Source organism: Stylophora pistillata, chromosome 3, assembly GCF_964205215.1.
Source record: "Stylophora pistillata chromosome 3, jaStyPist1.2, whole genome shotgun sequence".
In the NCBI taxonomy this organism is placed as follows: domain Eukaryota; kingdom Metazoa; phylum Cnidaria; class Anthozoa; order Scleractinia; family Pocilloporidae; genus Stylophora; species Stylophora pistillata.
Window position 1 is genome coordinate 25411166 of NC_142521.1, and position 16742 is coordinate 25427907.

At 38.8% G+C, this 16742-nt stretch overlaps 2 protein-coding genes, 1 long non-coding RNA gene and 1 other non-coding gene across 5 annotated transcripts in view; 2 read left to right on the forward strand and 2 right to left on the reverse strand.

Annotated features, from left to right (window-relative positions):
• The window catches only part of LOC148735229 (polycystin-2-like), an 80272-nt gene extending 76680 nt beyond the window's left edge, over positions 1-3592 (forward strand). The window contains exon 5 of the transcript XR_015999506.1: positions 2878-3592. The gene's annotated coding sequence lies outside the window, so the exon portion shown is untranslated. The remainder of the gene's footprint in view (positions 1-2877) is intronic.
• On the forward strand, positions 74-2878 carry LOC148735235 (polycystin-2-like). The gene is made up of 2 exons (XM_088755710.1): positions 74-156; positions 233-2878. The coding sequence occupies exons 1-2, from the start codon at positions 123-125 to the stop codon at positions 1786-1788; spliced, it is 1590 nt and encodes a 529-aa protein (XP_088611836.1). The 5' UTR covers positions 74-122; the 3' UTR covers positions 1789-2878.
• Positions 3593-5816: 2224 nt separating the features above from the next.
• On the reverse strand, positions 5817-11051 carry LOC148735236 (uncharacterized). Of its 2 annotated transcripts, none has more exons than XR_015999512.1 (2): positions 10437-11051; positions 5817-7356 (listed from the first exon to the last, which is right to left on the reverse strand). It is a non-coding gene; the product is annotated as an uncharacterized LOC148735236 (long non-coding RNA). The 2 variants fall into 2 exon arrangements; XR_015999513.1 differs by lacking the exon at positions 10437-11051 and adding an exon at positions 8862-10035.
• A 3848-nt stretch (positions 11052-14899) lies between these two features.
• Positions 14900-14972, reverse strand: Trnai-aau (transfer RNA isoleucine (anticodon AAU)). Its single transcript has one exon. It is a non-coding gene; the product is annotated as a tRNA-Ile (tRNA).
• Positions 14973-16742: the final 1770 nt, after the last annotated feature.

The window sequence follows — 16742 nt, forward strand, 5'->3', positions numbered from 1 at the left end:
TGTACTCATTTTTGTAGGTGAAAGATGAAACTTCATTCTGGAACTGGATAAATGAGTCTTTGATCACATATCTTTACTCAAAAAATCAAGAAAGTAGTGAGCTGGCATCGACGGTGATTGGAATGGTGAGAATACGTCAGCTGAGAGTGAAAAAAGGTATACCTACTTAGACTTTTTGTCATTACTGAGTACATGGACAAATAGTAACGCTGAGTTCTAATTTTCTTCTTAGTTCCATGCCCAAACTGGTGGCAACACACCTGCTTGGAGTCCTACTCTCGCAAAAATGAATACAGAGAACCTTTTTATCCTAACAAGTCCGGAACTTCGCCGCTCCAGTTTAATCAGTGTCCAATTCCATGGATGTACAAAACAGGAAAGGAACTTGGATCTTCTTCAAAATGGGGCCGTCATGCTTGGTATGGTGGCGGTGGGTATTTAGCAGAGCTGGGCTATGAAGAAGAAACTGCCCGTGCGATAACAAATCTACTGCAATCAGAAAGTTGGGTCGATCGTCAAACAAGAGCCATCGTCTTAGAGTTTTCGCTTTTAAATTCGAGGACCAACATTTTGGCTGTCTCGTCTTTCTTTGTCGAATTTCTCCCGACAGGCCAGGCAACGGTTAAAAGAAGCATCGATACCATCTCGTTATACAACACAGAACCCGTCCTACAGATTTTTCAAGGGATGTGCTTCGTGTTCTTTACAGCCATGGTTCTCTTCATGATCGGCGAAGCAATAGCTCAGATAGTTAGAAGGAGGTGGCGATACTTTTGCTCTTTTTGGTGTTTGCTTGATCTTGGTCATTTCGCAACATCCATTCTACTCGCTGTATCAAGCTTCATGAAGGCTTATCTCATGACTATGATTGTGCTTAGGCTGAATGAAAACATATTTGCACGTGCAAACTTTGAAACACCTCTCCTATGCGCAGAAGTTGAAAACAGTCTCCTCGCCATTCTCACTTTCCTAACAACGTTGAAGCTACTAAAACTTACCTATTTTAATTTCTATACGCGGTTGTTCTCTTGTGCTCTTCGGATCTGGATGCACGACCTTCCCTCGTTCTGTCTACTCTTATCGATCATATTTCTTGCATTTTTGCACACGGGCATTTTAGTTTTCGGTCCATCCACTGGCAGGTACTCGAGCTTTTGGCGGGCCTTCGCTTTCCAGCTAGAGATAGCTCTTGGCAAAGTCAAGGCTCGGCCCATTAAGGAACTGGCTGAAGGTGTCCCAATTTTCGGACACGTTTTTGTAGTTTCGCTTCTTTTTAGCATTACCATAGTTTTAATGAACTTTTTTGTTTCCACCTTAAATGAGGCCCTCGCTGAAGCTAAGACTGCGGAGATGGATAAGGAAGCTGAACAGGTGGTGACTGATGGGCAGCCTGTGAACATAACTGTTGGAAAGGCTGATGGAACTAACGTTTTATTAGAGAATAAAGATAACGGGAGGAAAGCAGAAATAATCAGAGAAGGAGAGACAACCGAAAGAGGGAGTCGCGCGATATTATTTGATAAAATTAGCAAGTGTCTCAAAAGCAAGGCTTTCGTTGATGAAATCAGTGAGCAGCTCAAGACCATTAATACCCTTCAGCTGCCCATACTGCGTTTAAAGGTAGATAAGGTTTGCAGACGTATCGAAAACGCCATTGCTGATGAAATCGATACTAGAGAGTCATCGACAGTCAATCAAAAGGGGAAAAGGAGGGTACGTTTTGGAAACAGCGTTACAATACCGTTTACGCAGCACCGTTATCTCTTTCCACATCAGGAGGAACTCTGAGGAAACAATTTTTAGATACTGCGAAATCGTTTTGTCTTAGCGATTTATTGCGTCATTTTTCGTTCATGTCGCCTGTTGCGTGAGCTTTTTCAAATGCGTTTACATGGTTGAGATGAAGCACTGCGAACATTTTATTTGGCACTATTCTGATATGGACTATATAAAAGCGTAATTGGCTTTGATATTCCATTAACCCGTAAGCTACTTTGGATAGACAATCTGCCTGTAAATACGCGGGAAATTATTGAATAGAGTAAGCTTGGATAACACAAACAGTGTGGGAAAAATTTAAGCTTTGGGGATTCCCCTCTTCAATTTTTATGAATACTTAATAATTTTTCCTGAGTACTCTGGAACAGACTCCACCTCTAAACTGAGAAACATCATTTAGCCGAGAAGTAAAGATTACCTGCTCTGATGAAAGTTTAGTGAGATGAGATCGAAGAAAGGAATTCCATTGCTTACTTTCTGTATTATATTGCTAGGATGTTGAGAGTAAATGAAATCACAGTAAGATCATGGCTCATGTATTACTGGGTCTGGGAATTTTGATAAGTTTCAAAACTAAGTAATCTGTGATGGATTTAGCAACAAACTATAGCTGAACTCAAGAAAACACGAAGAATAAGGATCCATGACAGAAATGGAAAATTAATGGATTATTTCCCAGAAAGCGTGGCGTAGGATGGGTGTAACTCATATTATTTAAAAGTTGCCGAATGAGGCATGATTTTTCCAAGTTAACATTAATTAGTAGGTAAGAACATTTACGATAGGTTAGTCCACCAAATTGAAACTGTAAATATGTTTCTGTGTTATCTTGGATCAGCGAAGAAAAGAATTCTGATTTTCAATCGTTATTTGGCAGTATTTGGTATTTCTTTGCGGAGATGGAGCGCAACTTTGCCTTATCATCACCAATTTGTTGAAAGGTTGACGAGAAGTCCTGATTAGTGATATATTTAAGTTTAATCTGCGGTTTGTATGGAATTTATCTGACGTTTAAGCCCAGTAATTTGTTGTATGTCAATTTGGTAAGGTTTGGTAAGGTTTGGTAAGATTTGGTAAGGTTTGGTAAGGTTTGGTAAGGTTTGGTAAGGTTTGGTAAGGTTTGGTAAGGTTTGGTAAGGTTTGGTAAGGTTTGGTAGTATTTTGAAACCCAAAACAAACAGTAAACCTTGACGATTGTAAATAGTTTTTTCTCCTTGGGAATGTCTTTCTCCTCGTTCTAATTTTTAAACTTGATATTCAAGGCAATCAAGCACGATTTGCTGTTTTCGTTGCTTGATTTTGAGAATAAAGTGCCGCTACAGTCGTTCTAAAGTTCTGAGGAAGAAATTGGTTGATTAATCATTTGACTGTAATTAAGTATTTGACAGCAGTATAATGTTTGTAAATCAGGGCAATAAAAGATAAATAAATCATATATAGAATACAGTGAACCATTTAATAAACCTTTATACCAGGTTTGATTATATAGTAACAAGTCTATTAAGAGTAAAAACGCTGCGTCTTATGGATTTATTTTGACCTTTTCTCAAAGTAGAATACACAATTTTTATTTCAATTTTCTGAAAGTACACCGTACCAAAAAAAAAATTGGAAAAAAGGACTCTGAGCTTCTAACTTTCCACTTCAGAGTTGAATAAACTATGATAGAAGTTTCTGAAATCCACCGATTTAATGATACTTGATATTTGATCAACGAACACTTTGGTTCAATTAAGGCTTTAATAGAGACATCAGAAATTGTTGTGGATCTTAGTCGTCCATAAGGAACAGTAATAAAGAAGTTTGCCCTTGGTTAGATCTCTGAGATTAATGTCATTGGAAACTACTTTCAAAAAGTATTGATGAAAGAGAAAACTGTGGTAGAGAAGGAAAGAAAATTTTATCGAGAAGGAGAGAACTAGATATTAGCAAAGTTGGGTTAGACAAAGAAATGATTTAGGAGAGAAATTAGTGGAGGATAGAGAGTTAGTAGAAAGCGGAGTTATCTAAAGACACTAGTATGGTTGGGTTTCAGGTGACGTCACAAGCTTTGCTGAAGTTAGTGTCCGCCATGTTGGTGTCCCTCGGTTGTCAAATTTATGAATAATTAGTCGATTTCTATAGTGAAGCCCTCTCTCTTATCGCCGTATTATTTCGCCAACTACATGAATATCCAGGAAGAAAAAAGCGATAAATGTGTCTGGCATTCATCTTAAGGTATCCCAGTGCTCTTTGAGTATGCCGAAAGCTTAGAGAGTTGGAAGGAAAGATGTTTGCAAAAGATCTCGGTCATTGGGGTTTACCCTGCAAGCATACCAGCCGAGAAGTTAAGTCCAAAATGTTTGCCTCCTGTGGAAGCGGCGTCGGACTTGCTCAGTTACCTCGTTCTTGAGACCAGCTTCTACACGAAGAAGCAGTTCGAGGCGTTCAAGAGTCTAGAGGCGTTTAATCAAATGGTGTCGGGATTTGTAACCTCAGTTGTAGGCAAAGTAATTGCCGGCAAGTATGCCGTGAGAGCACGAGTTTGGCATTCACAGCATATGAATGATCCTTTAGTGAACATTTAGGTCATTTCCGAAAACGATGAGACTATTTTGTCAGCCCATTGCTTGGGATGCAAAGCTGGACTGGCTGAGTCATGCTCACATATCGCGAGTGTTTTATTTATGTTAGAGGCAACTACTAGAATTCATGGCAAGGTCGCTGGGTGTCACGAAAACTCAGACACCGAAAACTCAGGTCCCTCGAAGCGTTCTCCAAGCTTCCGAAGTGCTCCATAATTCGATAGTGCATAGCATAAAACATGAGCCAATTTTTTTTATAACATAACCGGTGGAATAATGCAACAAATCCGACGCGAAAGACGAACAACAATATCAAGAGTGATTCTTCAGGGAGGCGAATCGTGACGGCGCTGATGCCGAGTCTTCTTTCGCGTTGTTTTTCTCTTTCTGCCTCATTTAAGAACTCTAGCCCAAGGGTCGGAAAATTATCTTCGTTTTGGGACTGGTGGGCCGAGTCTCTGTTTGTATCCATTATAATCGCGAACTATTTAAGAATTTTAACAGAGCGACAACAAGGATCTGTGCGACGAAGTACAAAAAGGTAAACAAACGTCCCTTTCGGCTCGTCAAAATCACGCCACATTTTAATACTTTGGTTTTGGAGCGAGCGCATTTGATCCCGTTAACTGTGAATGAAAAGTTCAAAATTAACGGGAATAATGGAGGAAATCTAAGCTAAATGAAGTCTTGTGTCACTCTAAAATGTTTTAATACTCAACCATCGGACGATTTTGCGAACGTGCAACTTGCGGCCTTGCTTTTGCTGCTTCAGTTGGATGAAGACCCAAAAGGTCAAAATACACGAGGGATTACCAGGAGTGATCATGAGTCGAGTTTATCTCTTGAATTTTCGAGGAGTCTGAGTTTTCGGGGTGTGAGTTTTCGTGACACCCCAAGCTTACTTGCACTCAGGTAAAATGCTCATGGATTTTGCCGACATAGGTCAATGAAGTGCCGGATGCGAGGGCTAAAGACATCGATTTCTCATCGGCTAAGAAGCTCAAAGAAAAGCTCGACCAAAAAATCGAGAATCTACAACAGCCGCAAGCCTCGAACAATACAACAACTTCTAGTTCCTCCTGTTCTTCCCCTTGATTTGTAATGATCTTAGGTATAGCGCATTAGATCATATATATAATGAATTTTGCGCTATAGAAATAATAAAATTATTAAATTGTTATGCTAAAAAATCCTTAGTCTTTGTGCTTTCCACTTTTGCTCGAACAGCCAACAATAATGCATAAAACCATCCCTTCTTTCTCACATGAACTCTTCGTTAGATACGGTTTGTTTACGCTCGAGGGACACCAAGATGGCGGATAGTAACCGTTGCTAAGGTATTGGTCACGTGGGTGAAACCCAAGGATAGAGCGAGTTAGAGTGGAAATTAGATTGGGAATATCGGCAATGCCTTTCAGTATATTAGAAATAAGTTTGTGAGCAGGTTAATGTCAGTTAGTTATGGTCAAATAGTTACCTTGTTGTAATGTTTATTTTTAGACTGATTACATTGACTAACCATCGTAATAGGTGAGACAGGTAACGAATCATACTCATGGAGAAAAAGGGCGAGAGGGTTAACTTAGTTCGTTATGTTACGTTCAAAGATATTTGCGGGTGTCTTTATCATAATAATATAACAAATTAGTAAGTCGAGTAGTTAAATAGTCAGTTGGTCAGTAGGTTAGTTGCTCAGCCAGGTAGTTGGCCCGTTAATTAGCTTGGCAGTTAATTGGTTAGTTAGTTTGTTAGTCAGTTGGGTTATTACTCAGTCAGTTAGTAAATCAGTTAGTTGGTTATCCTGTTAGTTAGTTGGTAAGTTGATTAGTTGGCTGGATAATAAGTTAGTAAATTTGTAAGTTAATTAGTTAATACCTAAATTAGTTGGTTATTTTGTCAATTGGTAAATTGTTAATAAGAGAATAACTGATAAAGAAGGGACACGCACATAACAAAATATATTTCCCAGGCACTGTTCAAGCTATTAGTATGTTAGATAAAGTTATACTGCTGATCTTAGTGAGCCAGTGAGTTAGTTAAGTAAGAAAGTTAGCAAGCCGGTTAGATTTACCTAGAATAATACATAGGAAAACAGAGAAAGATGCTGCTTCGTTGTATTATTAGTCGTTAGTACATTAGTATGTATTAGTATATATTAGTATGTTAGTTGTGCAGTTAGTCAATTAGTTAGTTTGTAAATTTAAGAGTGAGTCAATAAGCATGTGAGTTAGTATGATTAGTCCAATTAAAACAATGGTTAGCTAATGACTGAAATCATAATATTACATTTTGCGGATCGGTTTGATCTGTTAAAATCATTGCGTTTGAAACGTGTGAATTGGTAATAAGCTGAAGAGAGTGCTGTGAATTAGTCGCAGGCATGGAAAAGAGTGAACTGAACTGAATTGTTGATGAATACTATCTGATTTGATACAACAGTCCGTGTAAACTGAAAAAGGTAGTAGTAACAATGACTCATCTGCTTGAATAAGGTCGTGATTTTTCTTAGGAAAAATGATATCAGAGAAATTATCTAAAGACCCGTTGATGTTACAAATTGCCTTATGCAAAAATCAGAATGTTAATCAGAATCACAACTTCCTTAGTAGTGGGTTATTGGTGAAATTGCTTCTTGGGCAGTTATACTGTGTAAGTATATAACTTTTGATTAAACTATTCGTTCCATTACTACTGAAATTACGGCAACTCTTGGGTCATTTCCATGCACTGCCTTCTCGGTTGTCTGTTTTATCTTTACGTCATGATGTGATCAGTTAATCCTAGGGTTGGCTTTATCAGGAGATATTTTGGTATATCTTACAAGGATCTTGATTTCAGTCATCGTGTGGAACGGCTGGTTTTGTGAAGTTTAGTGAAGGTGGATTGTTCATAAATAATGCTCTCCAAAATCTGCCGTCTTCCCAGATTCAATGATTTCGGAAGATTTCAAGGCTCGTTCCCAGACAGGAAAAGATGGGCTTTGGTGTAATTACCCCATTGAGGTTCAGCAAATCTGAAACATAAGGTATAAATAAAACGTAAAAACTGGTGCCACTTGATTTTTGTGAAGAAACAGCTCTCGACAAGTGTAATTCAAGTTCCAACTTAGAGCAGTCTTCAATTAAGCGTCGAATAAGCTAAATTCAAAGTAATCACCTCAGCCAAGCGAACCATTACAAGTGCAGGAAAAGGCAAGTAAACAAGTCATGGTTGGTTTATTTTTTTCGTTTCATGGGGTAGGGTAGTGCGAGTTTTCTAGATCAGTCAAAACGCAACGGGAAGCAAAGAAGCAGTCCTGTATGGCTTCCGAAACTCATTCGAAAGTTTTTCTCGAAATTTTCATATTTTTGAGAGGTTCTTGTCAGTTACACTTCATCAAAGCTCTCTGATATAAAATCAGAACTTTTTCGGCCCGACAGATAATTTCGATCTATTCTGAGTCAAAGAAATATAGCGGCGAAGAGAGAGGAGATAAGTTTAATGATAAAGACGACTTCGATAAAGAATGTCCATGATATCTCTTCAACGAGAATTTGCAGTGAAAACGTCCTTCTGTAGTAACAAATGTCTCTTTGTGCCGACTGATTTCCTCCTCGATATCTTAAAATCTAGCATTCATTAGTTTCCCATGAGAATGCGTCATAATAGTCGTGAAGTATTTCATCTCTTTAAACTAGCTAGCAGTTTGACAACTAGGAAGCCTTACAGACGACGCGATCTCTTTAAAAAATCCTGGACCGTGCTATTCACAATCATTAAGCTGCGAGCAAGGATTCGTGGGCAGGTATCAAAAGTTTTTGGTTAAGAACAAATTGAAGGCTATTTTGCGAGCAAAACTTCAAACTTTTTTCATCACAAAGCAAAATTGCTAATTTTACATAGAAATTAATTTTCTCTATGAAAAGGATTTCTGTTCCAGAAACTGTAGTTCTTTTATTACTTAAGACAGTGTGGTGTGCTCAGAGCATAAAATATTAAAAGATTCTTGGCTTCAAAGGAAGACAGGCACATTTCAATGAATGATGATATATAATACATTTTTGTCAACTTTTCTTGGCTCACACGCAAATATCACAAATACGCTTGAACGCTTAGAAAGCTTCAAAAATATGTCACAGAATAAAGATGTAGAGACATCAGACAGCACACATAACATTTATCACCATCTTCGTTCGACAGATTGCCTTACACAGGAGCAGGTTTCATTCATTAAAGAGACAAGTAACGGCAGATAGATCACGCCGGGATTTCTTGTTGTAAACAGTTTTCCTTGCGCTTAAAAAAGTTCGCGTGTGGCGTGTCTATAGCTTAACCAGGTCGCCTTGGAACTCAGCTATCCGTTACTTGAAAACAACTCGCAAAAGTTTTCAAGTAAAATATATAGTATGAGCGACGCGGAAGGACAAAGCTGAACAACAATTGGATGTGATAAAAACACGAACACAGTAAACGGGAAAACAAGTTAACTAGAAATAAGCCGACGAAATGAAACTAAGAAAGGTAAAAATACGTGCTTACCGATTGTCCTCTCTGTACGCCTGAGTAGTTATAAACGCAGAATCCAAAGACTTCGCAATAAACGCGATAAACTTCGCAAACGCAAAAACACAGACCATGCACACAGACTACTAGCAAAGACGCACGAGGTTCTGAAATATCATCGGACGGAAACGTCACTAATATGTAACCTAGACAGTTACAAGCGTGTATGAATGAAACACTGTCAAATTTAAATTAGTTTTGGTTAATCTCAAAGAATGTCATAGAAAAAATTAAAAACTCCGACTGACAACCTCTTTGTGGGTTCCTGTTGTTCAGTCGAAAGATTCCGATCGCTGTGATCTCAACATTACAATCAAAATCGCAAATATTTTTCCCTCGTTCCAGCTAACACCTGCTGCTTGCCCGTAAGGATATTTCAACGATGTTTTTCTTCTCTCGCCGAAAAAGACAAACGCTAATTTTTATATTTCAAAACTTGATTTTCTAAAAGCCAGACTACCCAACTTTTGGTCGTTCGATTGCGTCTCGTAGAAGTATTTTAAACTTGTAAAACTTTCCCGGTTTTTGGCAAGATATTTCGGTTTCTTAAGGTCCCAATAGGGAGCTTAAGAAACTACGACGGCGACGGCAACGTGGACGGGGAAAAACAAGAGATCTAATTGGCAGAACAATAGCTCAGTACGTGCGATTTGAAACTTTGTACATTTCTTAGCCGTCTTATGCAAAACAACAACGTGAAATCGTCAAAATTTGCGTCGTCTGCGAACCGAAACCGCGACGGCAAATTATTTTAATTTCCGTTTGGAACTCAACGGCTACTTTACACATCATGCTGAAGTTGAGCTGTGGCGCTGTATGAGACAGTAAGCTGCTGCAGCCATTTTTGAAATTCTAACTAAGAGTAGAAATTCATTTTTTAATCGAAGTCTTCCTTGGCGTCGCCGTCGTGGTTTCTTAAGGTCCCTGACGAGGAAGGAGGAGTTACGAAATCGTAACCTTATTGGTTGAACCAGATTTCATCTACATCAATATTTTAGCTGTTTCGCTCAAAGTAAAAATAAGTTTCTTGATGTGATTTAATTTTTGCAAACAATTTGGATATATCAACAAAGTTGAAGTGGTAAATTGGCCACCGTAACGATTACAAAAGCTGACGTTTCGAGCGTTAGCCCTTCGTCCTTCGCTCCGGCGAAGGGCTAACGCTCGAAACATCAGCTTTTGTAATCGTTACCGTGGCCAATTTACCACTTCAACTTTGTTGATATATCCAAACATTTTCGTTACTCCCACCGACGCAGCCCCAAACAGTTTCTTTCGAAACCATCAGCCTTTATTAATTTTTGCAAAGCTCGTCGACATATTCAATTACGGTGTCTGTAGCGACTGTCCTTGATTTTGCTTTGAAATAGAAAAAGAGGTTACATTCGTGTGAGTTTCATAACATATTTCACATTTCGGTAATAATATTTACAAATTTATCATTCTATATAGTATAAACTTCCTCCCAAACACAGTTGTATCTGCGAGGTGTGCATCAAGAATAAATATGGATAGAAAGTGCAAAATCACGTCAACTACAAGCTTACTTACCAGAGATTCTGTCATCTTTCCCGTGCGTGAGGTTAGTAATTAATTATAAATGCTAGTTGGCGCATTTGCCCGTGTGGGCCAATACGTGAGATTACCAGGATAAGGCGGAAAGCTTATGTGTGAAAAGGACCGAATACACCTGTTGTATTCCGCATAAATAGGACGAGGTGGTATCCTGTTATTTCCTTGGCTAGCACTTGTTCACGACCTTTGATGCTTGCGATTGTTTTGAGTCTATTGGAAGGTCTCCGTCTTGTTTGAAATAGGTTTGAATGTCAAGAGTCGATTAGCAATTAACTCTCTCGCCTTTGTGCACTTTTTGTGTCACAGAATATAATTCCTGAGTCTGATATTTCAGCCGCGTTAGCTGTTCGACCGTCTTACAAATTCTTCTATTTCGTCTTCTTTTCTCTGTTCCACGGACAGAAAACGTCGTTAGTACACCTCTTCTAAACTAGTGGTTTTGCTGTGTTTAGCTCGATGAAACCTCTTTCTATTTTTGCCACAAATATTTTAGAAAAAGCTAATGTTTGGTTACTGCCGCTCCATGGGTTTGAAAAACACTATTGTGTTAGCGGATGATAACAAAGACGGCGCACAAAGCACACTGGTTTAGCGTAGCTCTTTAAAATACATCCAGCCCCCCCCCCCCCCCCCCCTCAAACCAGTGTACACTCAGCACAAACTTTCCTGATAAAAATTAACTGCGCCCTCAATTTGGGCCCTTTGATTCTACTCTCTTGTTAGTTCTTTTGTTCCTAAACTCATATCTTTTATATCATGCATGTTTTCTCACCCAGGTAACCCTCTTATGGAAACGGCCTTTCATGATAAAAAAAAACTTTAACTATGAATTTATCTACTAGTAATATTTAACCAGACTGGCAAAGTCCAGCTGTAAGCTGGCCTAAATGGGAGTCGGCATAAAACAATATACGAACAGCTGTAACCAACTACGAATGGAAAAAAAATAGTATATGACATGCGATGACCGAGTTCGTGGATATACGTATTTTTAGTAATATTGATGTGATAATTTTAGTACCTGCATGTGTGAGTTGCAGTTATGATCGCTTCAACTTTGTTTTGCTGATTCATACTTTATGTGATAGATTAGAGAGTGAAATGGTGTTTGTGCATAAAAATCTTCTTCTATCGATGGGCCTTGGTAACCTCTTAGATGCTGTAGATGTAACATTCTTCAAAACTAGAGAGGGATATCCTTTAAGTTAGCAAGACCCTTTTTGTACATATAAATGTCCCTACTAACCTTCACCGGCTTGTTTTATGGTAATGCCCGTTTGTAGGCACTTAAAAGCAAATGTACCCGAAAATTGAACATTTTCAAAATGTGGTGGCAAAAGCCAAAAAATCGATTCGGCTCACATTCTCAAGTTAGGTTAGCTTAAGAGTGAAACAAATCACTGCATACCTCGTTTGACTGAATATCGATTTAGTTTAGAGAAAATCGATAACAACTGAATTCCGCCAAAATGCCGCTTTTGAGGCTCAAAATTTGAGACGCAACTCGGAGCGTCGCGTCACAAAATGAAAAAACCTGAATTGATAAAAAGTACCAAATCTTGGAAAACAACATCAAAACATATGTTGATTGCAATTTGAGCAATTCATGACCATTCATTTATACAATCTCATTGAATTTATCCGACCTACTTCCAACTAGATTAAAAATAGATCAAAAGCAGCTCGTGATTTAACTATGTGCTATACAAACACCGAAAATCTGGGTTTCGGAATTTTAAAGTTGGATAAATGCGCCGATTCGACGGTGTCGTCCATTAGTCGAAAATGCACACATAGTCGCGAAAACTCTATTTTTTCGCATTTTACGTTCAATCTACTGCTTATTTAACATAATATGCTCTTACTCTCCATGTTTCTGAGGATTTCAGTCCTGAAATTGTTGTACCTCCCTCACAATAGCGATATTACTTGGAAGGATAGTCAACGCCTCCTAATAATGACTCTTCACAAAGCGTATCTCAGGGTTCTTGATTTGAGGTTTCTCTATTCCCATTTCGTTGAAAAAGAGGCTGTAAGTACTTCACGTAAGAGATCTTTGCTTGAATGTTAGTCTTTAACCGAACCTCGAACCAAATGTAGGCGGAATTTTGTTAGTTCAGAAACGTGTTTCTCGTGGGTGGAACAACGCTAATTAATTCAAAATGAGATCTACTGAAATCGACAACTTCGCAAAAACAGAACCGCTTTGTACTGTGAAACACGTGGCTTCAGGAACCTAGGTCTTGTTTTAAATATACGAAACAGGAGTACACAATCATCTCACCTCTTATCGATTTTCTCGAAAATGTATAGATATTTAGCCAAACGAAGTATGCAGTGGTTTATTTCCCATTGAGACCTACTTCACTTTGAAATATGGGCGAAATTGGTTTTTTGGCTGTTGTCACCAAATGCTTCACCATTGGTAACATTCGCTCTTAAAGCGTTCCCGATAAATCGCGTCTTCCCAACATCTTTGGAAATTTTGGATGTTTTCCCATTCTTTCCCAAATTTGTTTTAATCATTTTCTAGACTCCTTGTGCAATTTCGGTCGGTAGAAATGGGATACGCCTCGCACAACCTAAAGTAACAAAATATTTCTCCAGTTGATATTTCAACGTAACCGACAGGATGTATCATGATCATCAACGACATTTTCATACTTACCATTTTAAAGGAATCTGTTGTCGTACGAGGAAGTAATCAAACATGTTGAATTTTTAAAGCTCTTTGCATAACCCTGGCAGTGGTCGAGCACTTCCTTTACACTGCAATATTTACATGGATGTTGGTTGAAGGAATAAATCTCTACATCAAGCTGGTCAAGGTCTTCTTTCTAAACAAGCAATATCTGACACGCGTGGCAGTAGAATGGGGTAAGACCAATTCGTTGTATTGCACTGAGTTTCATGTACATGTATCACCATTCCCCATCCCGAGTCGGTGTGTGTCGGTTTTCTGTATACTGCCGTCCGTAGTGAGTTGTCGTCACGGCTTACTAGACAGTGTAAAAAGGATTTCATCTCTTTTTAAAAGTCGTACCGTTTCCCTTAGGCCGCATGAAGAAGTAGACCAACGGTTTGTGGTGCTCAGTAGCTTTGATTTAACAAATGTGAGATACATAAAGCCCATCGATGAATTCACAAACCGTCTTCATCTCAGCACATGTCGCTGCTTTAAAGACGCCGGAAGAAACAGGATGTTTTTATTACGCGACTTCGTAACTTACTTGGTTCACGCAAACTCTAAGTGAATGCAATTAGCAGATTCTATTTATAAAAAGGGTCAATCGTATTGGTGGAGCCAGAGGGAAGTCGATATAAAGGTCTGGCCATTTTTTTCTCAACTTCTCCCAATCTTTTCACTTAGGTAAGTGTTATTTGTCCAGGACGTTAGCCTAATATAATTTTCGACTCTGCATTTTGTTTCTTTTAGAAAAAAATAAAATTTTTATTTTTTCTATTTGGGTTAGTTGAAAATGAAAGAGTCTCGGGTACAAGTCATTGTACGTCTGTTAACTGCAACAGCAGATTTTTCTTCAAGAAGCTGCCTTACTTCAATGACACTTGTATGAGGTATAACAGTGGAAAGAATGTGCAATACGCTAACTCACGGTGAGATCGTGTCTCTTAAATCTGATAATTCTTCACCTGACCTGTCCCACTTAGCCCCCTTACCCGTACAAGCAGCCATGGAAGACGCATTACGCCTGCTAGTTTTCAATCTTAGAGATACAAACTTTTGGGAGAGCAAAAAAATATTTCCTGCGCATCATAGTTTCTCGATAAGGAAGAGTTATAGAAGGTCTGTTGAAATTAAGAGGGCCCGTTGAAGACTTTTTTTTATTAAGCTTGCCTCAGCTACCTCCCGTTAAGTTACCCCCGTGGCACAATTTTCTGTTTACTTGGAAATTTTCTTTGGTAATCGAAGCGTGTTTTTGTCTCTTTTGCCTACCGGATCATTCTATTTCTACTTCAAGTTCGGTCTTTAAGGTAGGAGTCGTCGTACAAAGGACAGTTTTCGGTATCAGACACTGTCGTTTCCAGGTATTTAGCGATGGCTACTAAAAAATTTAACTAAAAGTTTGCTTTTTGTTTGAAATTAATAAGTACACGTCAAATTATTGGCTGTAGGACTCGACTGATAAAAGTTGGTCGTGATTTAGCAAGTTTCGGTTCCTGGGCAGGAATAGATCATTCTTTCCGTTTCTTTTATTAGGTTAATGGGATATAAAATTGGTTTGTTTGGTACTGACATCCCCTGAGACGAATGTGTTCTAAAAAATTAAGCTGGACTGTGGAAAGGTGGAACATATAAAAGAGTTTTGATACTTTCAGATGTTTGGTATGAATAACATTCGTAGAATGGTATATGTGCACGATCCTTCGCAGTAAAGCACTATTTAAGCAATAGTGAAAATCAGACCTGAAAAAAATTCAGGCCTGTACGGGATTCGAACCACTGACCTCTGCGATATTAGTGCAGCGCTCTACCAATTGAGCTAACAAGCCAACCGGGAGCAGGCCATCAAATTAATTCGACATAAACCCGTAAGATGATAAATCAAACAACAAACATATGAAATACATATATATGAACTGCGGTTATGAAACGTATATGTGCACGATCCTTCGCAGTAAAGCACTATTTAAGCAATAGTGAAAATCAGACCTGAAAAAAATTCAGGCCTGTACGAAATTCGAACCACTGACCTCTGCGATACTAGTGCAGCGCTTTCAGACCTGAAAAAAATCAGGCCTGAATTTTTTTCAGGTCTGATTTTCACTATTGCTTAAATAGTGCTTTACTGCGAAGGATCGTGCACATATACGTTTCATAACCGCAGTTCATATATATGTATTTCATATGTTTGTTATTCGTAGAATGCTCATTATGGGATGAACTTCAGTAACCCTGCGCTCTTTTATTAAGAAATGTAGTTATCAGCCATAAAAACAATTTAATGACTTGTTGGTTGAGGAGCTCAAACGGTGGCAGCCCGCATGCCGCACTGACGGGGGAAAGCCATAAAACGGCACGACTGCTGATATTTTGGTAGGATGGTGTAGTGGTATTATCTCACTGATAATCCACCTTTTATATCCACTTTGTTGACACAATTTATCTACACCAGCTCCGTCATGGTTGAGGTGAAATCGAGATACCTTCAAGCTGCTGTAATCGTGCACCTTTTCCGTACAGTGACTGCAAACGTTTGTAGTGGCCGAATTAACACAAAAATTCCCGCCGACCTCATTCGGACAAAAAGAATTCCTCATCGTGTGCTACTTCTCCAGTTTAAAGGTAAAATGTAGCTTATTCCAGGAGCTTTTCCGAAAACGTGATCGGGATAAAGATGGATACCGTAAAATTTCTTTTTTTGTTATAACCTCTTTCACTCCAGTCTCCACCAAGCGTTTGCATTGTGCAAGAATCTTAGTTTTATTTGAAGTAAGCGTACAATCTCCACCTGATCGCCAATTATCCAAGAAGGATGCTTTTTAAGCTGAAATAAGAGATATATCGTTTATTATGAATCTGACCAGTACACAGAAATTATCTTTAAAGTTTTTGCTTTGACGAAGAAGGAAAACATCTCCTTGCCTTAAATGTAATTGCACGGAATCTCAGATCCATTGTAAAGTGTTCGTCGCAGGGTATCGAAATCGCATCCTTTTGTCAAAAGAAACTTGCAGCCAGCCTTTTTGTAACGTCAACCGGTTTGTAAAGTTGATAAAAGACGTATGTGGAAGTAAGTGTAGTTTGCAAGTCTTTAACTGTTAATACCGTTGATCGTGTATATGACTTCCGCTGTCACCCTTATCTTCCATTCTTGGTTTTTTTTCACCTCGTGGTATGATGTAGTCATACTTTAAGGTTTACGTGTGGACCAACAACTCACCCACTCACTCACTCGGTCCTAGTGGATCCCTCGATCCCTAGTGGATCCCTAGTGGATCCCTCGATCCAGATTAAACGCGTAATCCCATTTCCCCCTACTAGGTTTGCTTCTGTCCTAGAGTCATAGTTTTCTATTTCTGTCGCAATTTTTATCTATGCGCAGAAGAAGAATTCTGATCTATTTCAGGTGCGGAGATGACTAGAGATGGTGGAGTCTTAATGAAACACCAGAGTTGGAATTATAAAGGTTGCGAACTGTTTTTCAATGGAACAGACCTTGATGGTAGTGAAGTCTGTCCTCCCATGGCCAGACCTGAGTGCTATGTCTACAGCGGAACTATCTGCTGTGCCTCTAAGTGTGCAGGTACATTATACTCTTA

What these genes read in the sequence shown, in the direction of transcription:
- LOC148735235 (XM_088755710.1), top strand. Translation starts at nt 123, where the DNA reads ATGGTGAGAATACGTCAGCTGAGAGTGAAAAAAG. An exon ending in TCAGCTGAGAGTGAAAAAAG is followed by an intron (nt 157 to 232) that starts GTATACCTACTT and finishes TTTTCTTCTTAG; the next exon opens with TTCCATGCCCAAACTGGTGG.